The 8210-nt window shown below is 41.1% G+C and overlaps 1 protein-coding gene across 1 annotated transcript in view; it reads left to right on the top strand.

The window, feature by feature from the left end:
- Positions 1 to 8210, top strand: part of PPFIBP1 (PTPRF interacting protein, binding protein 1 (liprin beta 1)) — a 39734-nt gene that overhangs the window by 17544 nt on the left and 13980 nt on the right. Inside the window, exons 8-13 of the mRNA XM_010188449.1 lie at positions 1 to 77; positions 2672 to 2829; positions 3803 to 3921; positions 5424 to 5477; positions 6624 to 6681; positions 7890 to 7928. Coding sequence (XP_010186751.1) covers positions 1 to 77; positions 2672 to 2829; positions 3803 to 3921; positions 5424 to 5477; positions 6624 to 6681; positions 7890 to 7928 — 505 coding nt within the window. The remainder of the gene's footprint in view (positions 78 to 2671; positions 2830 to 3802; positions 3922 to 5423; positions 5478 to 6623; positions 6682 to 7889; positions 7929 to 8210) is intronic.

The raw sequence follows: 8210 nt of genomic DNA, 5'->3' as shown, positions 1-8210 counted from the left end.
GGATCAGAAGATAGAAGAGCTTCGGCAATCTCTGAATAGGTACAAGAAAGTTCAAGACATGGTGATATTGGCTCAAGGTAAAAAAGGTATTGCACGATCAAAAAAAAAATTTACTCTCATTCTAACTCTAGGTGCATTGTGGTAGTATCATATCGACTCTTAGACTTAGTATCTTTGAAGGCATCTCTTGGGTAGAGTGAAAGCCAGTTCTTCAACTGGTGTGAGCTAGTAATTTGCCTTTATTGTCCAGGCAACTGCATATTGGAGTGGTGTCCTGTTTACCATCTGGTAGCAGTAACTTATTGTCATGTTGCTTAATTCCCCCTTGTAAAATTACTTCAAATATGATAAACTCTAAAGCTCTTTCCATAGCCTCTTGAAATGCTATTCAGGGCTGGCTGCTGCTGTAACTGCTAAAAATTGCTGTTCCACTCCCTTGCTTGTATTCCTGGGGAGGGGCTGGTAGCTGAACAGAGCAGTTTCCGAGTATGCACATTCCTATGAGCCAAACCAGCACTGCCCCAGGGGCTGCACACGCTGTAATAGCGATGCCCAAGAGCTGCAGAAATGCCTGTAGCAAAGTGGATGTGCTGCCAGGACTGTATTGCGATGACGTGGCACGTCTTTGGTGTGTAATGAAGCCTTCGCAAACCACCACGTGCAGCAGCTGTGGAATAGTTCTCCTTCCTCATCACACTGCAAGGTCAGGCTGGCTTTTCCCCATCTTTCCTACCAGTCTCTTTTCACACACCTCAAAAAAAGCCATCTCTGCCACCAGATAACAAGCTGAACTGTGTGGCTGAAATGGTAGCTATAACATATATACCATAACGTGTAGTGGTACATTTCATACCTTCCAAGGCTGCTAGAGGTTTCCAGATCCAGGAGCTTCTGATACCCAAAGGAGATAAATGTTGAGGGTGATGGTCGTCAGTTTGATGTAATTGCACTAAATACCCTATCTCTTTCCTTCCTCCCTTAAAAGCAAAGCGAAATAAACACTTGTAGAGCATTACACTGAAATGGTTCTGAGTTTTCAGATGAAAACACTTAGATGTTAGAAAAATTAGCATCTCCCTTTAGAGCAATAATCTTGACCTATTTGCATTACAGTCCTAGGATGAGTTTTTTTTTCCCCTGCATCATCCTGTTCTTTTAGCACTCATGTTGCATTTTGTAGATCACTATCCTCTGAAAGACCTGTCCCCAGCAAATTTAGACATTAGCATTCTGATAATGTATGCATGTGTAATATAAGTGCAGCTTGAAAGTCTGTGCACCGTAGTATTGTATTACCTTGCTATGAAAACTTAACTTCATGCTACCCCATGAGCAGTGCAGCCCTGAGGTGGGTGCAGTGGTGGGTTCAGGAAGCAGCTTCTCTTACTCTGGCATCATGGATGTAAATTAGGTGGAACTGGTGTGTGCTTGAACATATTGGGTTAAAAACTGGCTTGGCTTAACCATGGGTCACACAGGGAAGTGTTTTTGCAATTCCCCTGTGAATAGGTGGTTCCCTCTCCCCTTTTTGTAAGGGAGTTGAGATCAGGCAGTCCCCACCATCTGTGGGCTTTGGATCTCCATATGTAAGGGCTTTTCCTTTCTCAAAACCAGCACGCAGGGGCAACTAGGGACACAGCTGCATGACTTTGATCTGCCAAGGCTAGGAAAACATATTTGCACTAAGGGAAGAGGTAAGGTGGCGGTGAGGGCGAAGCACCATGCTGAGCGTTGGAGTAACATTTTTAAATAGGTATTCCTCTTTCATGCAGTGCTGTGCCTTCAAAGACAGGAGGATGTTAAAGCAGACTTTGAGTCTTTGGGAACTGTGTTTCTTGGTCAATTCATGCAGCGTGGGCAGATTTCAGGCTGTGAAAAATGGGCAAGAGAGGGTTTTGCTGAGAGCAGACTTTGACTTGTATTTGCATCAGATCTTTGGCAATGAGTGCTACGTTTCTGCTTCCTTTTTAGAAAGAATTGGTTGCCTTGAGCTTTTTCTTGTCTGTGTCAGTACTCTGGTATTGATGGCAAGTGTGGAAATCCAAGCCTTTTGGGAGTGCTGAGGCAGTTCAGGAGCAGCAAATCACTCGTCAGGAGGAGAGGTTGCCAGATGTTGGTGTGGGCTTTGGCATTCACTAAATGAGACACACTCAGTTTGTGGCAGTCTGCAAACATAATACAGTCACTTAGAAGCTGGTGTTAGACTCTTGTGCAGCGGACTGCGTTTTTCCTGTGGGTAACTTGAAGATGCCATAGAGACATCTTAAGTTTCAGGCAGACTTGATGTCCTGGTCTTTCCCTAGTGAATAAGAGAAAATAAGTGTTCAGTATGAAATTCCAGAACACAGGACAGGAAATAGCTACTCCATTTTATTCCGCTTTTTGAAGCTGATCCCACTAAATGCCCTGAGGGCATTTGCTGGGCCTTTTCCTGTCAGATACAATCTTCCGTCTGCTCCAACCCTGCTATGTTGTGATGGTTGAATTGGAAAGAGATATTTGGTGATGGCTCCCCTTCTCCTATTGTAGTCTCTCCTAAAAAAAAAAATAAATCTTAGCCTCTTCCCTTTTTGGCCCATAAATGAGCACACTGGCTGTGCCTTGAATGTGAGTGAGGGTCATCATGTATCCAGAAGTAAAGCCAATGAGTTTCCTCCTTCTCTCCCTTCAGGCAAGGAAAGTGACAGTGAAGACTTCTTAAATTCAGGGTCCATTTCCACAGTTTTATTGGACACGCCAAGTCTGACTGACGCAGAGAAAAGCCCATCTCCAACCCCAGTAACAGCATCTCCAATCCACGATGAGTTTAACATGAATATTCAAGAAGAGGTATCTTTTTTCTTCCTCATTTAATGCTGTCACTCTGTGAAAACATTGCTTGTGCTGGATTCATATCGCAGATGCCAAAACTCAAGTTTCTGAAAAGACTTTTTTCTGGGTTGCACAGTTTTTAGTAATGTTGTGTATCCTTTTGGAGAATGTGATTTTTTTTATTTTTTTATTTTTTTTTTTGTGAAAGCTGCCAAGGAGGTTCATTTGAGTTCAGTGAAATTTATTTTTTGTAATGATCAGATGGGATCAGGAGACAGCAAATAGCTGTATTTGTCATGAGAATGGGTCTAAACTACTTTTCCTATCAAAAATAAAAATTGCTTTTCATATCAAACATAGCTGTTTTAGGAGCTGCATTTATGTTGTCAGTAACTTGAAGTAAACATGTTGAGACTTATTTAATATAACCTGTCATATTTAAAAGAATGCAGTCATAATTGCATCCGTTCACTTAAAAGATAAGTAGGCTGTGGTCCAGTCTCTGATGTTTACAATCACATTTTCAGTAGTAAAACTATAGATCTCTTCTCTTAAAGCTTTGAGTCAGAGCAGAGTCTTGACTTACTTAACTAAACAACATGAACACACTATGAAGAAAACTAAATTAAATTGGATTTTAGCAGCTTTTTGGTATTCTCTTGGTGGCTGAGGACAGGAGTAAACCTGAAAAGTGAACTGCCCTTCCTGGGGTCTGTGATAGAGACAGATTTAGCAGGCAGCTTTGAGATACTTGTGAGACTTTTTTTTTTCTTAGCTTATCTGCAGTAATTCATGTTATATCTTCAGTGCCATCTTTGAAGTAGTAAACCACTGTACTACAGTAGAAAGAAAGACAAAACATATATTTTCAAAATCTTTTTTTAGATCTTCCTTTTCATAGTTTGTTACTCTTCTTTTCATTTTTGACTACTTAATTTCAGCTCAAAACAGTGTAATGCATATTATTCCTTCTTTTTAGAATTCCTTACAGATCCACACCAGTATTTTACAGATTTCAATCCCTTCTTTTTCATCAACATCCAAGAGCTCAGAAACTGTTGCAGAGAAAGTGAAAACACAGTCTAGGCCAGATCCTGCAAGTGAAATGAGGTATTATTGTTTCCATGTATTTTTCAATTGTAAATCTGATATTCTGTGATGTTTAATGAGAGTAATAGTCTGTCAGTTGCTATATTGTCAAGTCATTAAGTCAGTTAAACAAGGCCAGCACGCACTTGACTAGCTGTAGTAAACTAAGCGTATCTTCGGAAACTGCGTCAATTAAATCTTTTTCAGTGAGCAAGCATTGGTTTGGTTGCTGTTGCTTGTAGCAGCACTCATACTCTATACCAGCTGCTTCACAAGAAGTGAACAGAAGGAGAGAAAAACTGATCTAATGTAATGAAGGACACAGAATCATTATTTTTGTCTAGGTTTACATCTTCTAGGTCTGGCTAAGATAGTGTTGGCTGTGCTAGCACAAATGCATTCCTTATGGTTTGCATTCAGACATTTTCCACAGTTGCTAAAGATTAGTGTGGGGCGCAGCCAAAACTGCAACAGAAGGACTGTCCGGCTCTAATCTTGAGCTGTTAGTGGAGTCCTAGAAGGAAACCCAAGAGGTGTCTCAGAAGATTGGAGAATGGGATACTCTTCTTGCCATTCTTTGACGTGATGAAACGTGAAGGTGCTTTTATGAGAACCCTGACTGAGATTTTTGAAAGACAGACAAAATGTGTAGGCACAGAGTCCCAGGGAAGCCAGGGTGGGGATACGTGGCTGTGGCTGAGCTGTGGCACCCAGGAGCCCCCATGCTTGAACCCAGTCACAGCCTCCTGAGTGAGAAGTGGATGTCAGCTTCCTCCATCGTTTCTAAGCCTACACTCTCCTTGCCCTGATGAGGAAGCCTGGCCTCTGCAGATCTGAACTGGCACTGTGGGGAGTACTGCAAAGCATACCAGCCTCGCAGCTAGGCAAAGGCTGTGCTAGGGTTTTTTTTCTTCTGGGTCCACATCCCTGGCTTTATCTAAATGAGTATCAAATACTAAGAATCCAGAGGTAAGGAAATCCTGTTGTCTTAAAGCCATCATTGATTTCAATGTGAAAAATCACTGCAAGCGGAAGTTGATGTGTGATTTTTTTCCAGTTGAGGAAAGCATCCTATCCAGTAGCTCAGCTTTGTGTGGTTCCCACTGTGCTGTGCCTCATGCAGCTCTTGCCATCACCAGCAGGGATTTCATCTTTGTTCCATCTTGGAAAAAAACAAGGCACTAACCTGCAATAAAATGCCCCACTCTGTGGGTGACTCACAGGCAGCTGGTGACCTCTACTACATGGTGCTGCTGCAGACCCTGCACATGCTGTAACCTCTGCATTTGTTTGAGCTGAATAGTGCAGTATTGTCATCAACTCACAGTAAGAGTTGTCTTTCCTGAGGCTCCTGAACTTACCTTTGTGCTTTATCTTTTAAAAGACTTGCCACTATAGAGGGGAGAATTTGCCATCTGTTAGTACTATAAGCAGGCTGAGGTGATAGGACTTCTGTATCAGCAAGGTATTTGAATGAGATCCCCAAATGTTTTACTTCTTTCCTATCTCTTTTGTTTTTACAGTGAAGGAAGATCAACAGGATCCTCCCCAGAAACTCAGCTGTGTGATAGTCCAGTGTAAGTATCGGAATCAAAAATGTTTATATGGAAACATATGTGATTGTCAACTTGAAGCCCCCCCACCCATGCAACCCCCGTATTTTACATACACAGGTAAATACGTCAACTAATTCTATCCAAGGTGATATTTCGTGGTGGTAGTTTTCTGCCCATGTCCTATGTTTTTGTGATCATTATTTTCCAAGGCTTTATCTGTGCACACGTGCAGTTAATTTCTTTCACATTGTGAAGCATCTCTCACCAGGTTTTAGACTGTCAATATACTCTGAAATGTACGGTTTTCTGTAGTGTGTGCACATGATTTGATTTTTTCATTTGATAGTGACGGTTGACTACAATGAGAAAATAATTTTAACTTCTGCCATATAGGGAAATCAGTGGGGCTATTTATGAATGTGAAGTTGAGTCAAAACGATTTGTTAGTAAGGAGCCTAAGTCAACAGGGCTTGTCTGGTATACAGCATGAAGCTCAGTGGCTATTTTTGTTTTGAGTGACTTAGTGCCATGAGAATACTTTCAAAGGCAAATTCTATTCCTCTTATGTTGGTATAAAGATAGATAACTTTGTAAAATTAAGTGGTTATTCTTAATTTATACCTGGTTGTGGGGAAAAAATGTAATGGTAACTTTGCTTTCAACCAGACTTAAGTATTCTAGATTGTAAATTCCCCCGGAAGTTGTGGAATATCTGGTCTGAAATGAAAAATGGAACTGAAAATAAAATATTAAAACACACATGCCTGACTTAATAGGCTTGGCTTCTTTAGGGATTAAATTAGTCAGAAGCCTGTTGCTAAAAATACTGTTTTTCATAGCTTTTGTTTATATCATTTATTGCGTGTGTAACTTCTGCTTGTGCTTCTGAAAATGTGACATTAAATAAGAAGCCAAAATTACCTAGAGGTAGGCATCATGTCACTGACACAGCAGTAATTACGATGTGGAGGTTCTTACAGTATCTCATCAAGTTGTGTGGGCTCTGATTAGTGCATTGATTGCCTTACTTCAGAATGTCTTTGATTTTAGTATATCTCATCGTGTATTGTAATGATTTATTTAAAGCTGATTTCTGAGAGTTGCTAAGATTTAACTTGGAACATTTAATTCCAGTAACTTGGCATGGTTTTTATGTCCTCGTTTCAGAACTTCTTCACTGCAGAAGTCCAGCAGTCTGAGCAGTTTGAGGAAAGAGACATCTGAAGTGGTTGGTTTGGGCTCTTGCTTCCTCCCATCCCCTTAGAAGTAGGGGTGATATCTCTGTCCTGGCAGGGATCTTGTGTACACCCTGTTGTTCCTTCTGAGAAATTCTGAGTCAGAGTAGGGCTCCTCACATCATGTGTTAGCAGTGGTCACACACATGTGACATCTTCCAGATTTCATTGAAGGATAAAATATGTCCTTGAAAATACAGGGGCTTGGGTTTTTGGGTTTTGTTCTTTGTTTGGTTTTTTGCATGAGGCATTTACCCAAGACTCATGTTGTGGTTTTCCTCACATAATGATGAAGTTGGTATGCTTTTCTGATTTAAGACGAGACCAAAATAAGTCCCACTACCACTTTCTTCCTGTGTTTAAGGTAATCATTTTGCAAGGCCATGTAATTAGTACATCATATAGTACAGTATAGGGTGACTATATGTTTTAGGCAGTCAGGAGCAAAATACTGAGCCTTTGTTTGTCTGGTGATAGCTTCAGTTTAGGTCTCTTTAGAGATGACCAAAAGCAGCTAGCCTCTAACAATGTCGTCAAATCAGGGTAATTGCCCTGCTCTGTTTTGACAGCTTAAACTGCTAAAATCTCCCGAGCTCTCTGATACCCAAGCTGCTGAGTTGTGCTTTACAGCTCAGGAGGGATGTTAGCAGGAATGAAAACATAACCAGGACTGGACAATGAAAGCTAGAGTTCATGTGTTAGAGTTTGTTTGGACAGCCAAGGAGTGGAGGCTGTGGATGTTTTATCTGCTTGGCTTCTACTCTGTCTGATTCCTGCTTTTGGTCCCCTCAGCCAGCTATGCCCATCAGTGTCTTAACAGACTGCATGTGGCTAATGATGTACACAGCTAGTCCTTTGCAAAGTAAACCGAAGCAACTGTATTTTCATGTCAGCTCACTGACCTCAAAGAAAGCAAGAATTTGTGTGAAATACAGCTCTGAAGTGATTTATTTTGGGGTAAAAATAGGCAGATAAGGGTATTTCAGAGTTCAATTCAGGATAACCCTAATGAATTGAATACTAGCTATAAGCCATGATTTTTTAAATGTCTTAATCTTTCCCAAACAGGACAGAGACCCTGCACAGAAGCCAACAGAGGTAACGTGTGTGTGCGCGCTCATGCATGTACGTGCAGAAACACAGTGAGTGGGGTGTCAGAAGGCTCAGTTGTGTGAAATTGTGGCTTGCAGTTCCAGAGGGGGAACAGCAGACCTGCAGACAAGATAGTGAGGAGTATGTGATGGTTGTCACCATCGCTTCAGTGTCAGGCTTATAGTGTCTCACACGTTCTTGTCTTCTCACACATGGATTATCTTTCAGTCTGGTTGAGCATAAGGTTGTCATCTAAGCTGAGGTTTCCTGCGCATATTCTATCACCAGATAATTAGCAAAGCTAACCATTAAGTATTTTACTGACTATGTAATTACCTTTGATTAGTGTCTATTTAAAAACCTTTGGCTTTTCAAATTGTTTTCTGTGAGTAGCAACTGTGTTCCCAAAGATGCTGTCATGCCAGAA

This window comes from Mesitornis unicolor, unplaced genomic scaffold (assembly GCF_000695765.1).
Source record: "Mesitornis unicolor isolate BGI_N332 unplaced genomic scaffold, ASM69576v1 scaffold33217, whole genome shotgun sequence".
NCBI lineage: Eukaryota > Metazoa > Chordata > Aves > Mesitornithiformes > Mesitornithidae > Mesitornis > Mesitornis unicolor.
The sequence above is the reverse complement of the archived record's forward strand: the minus strand, read 5'-3'. Positions and strand labels throughout refer to the sequence as shown.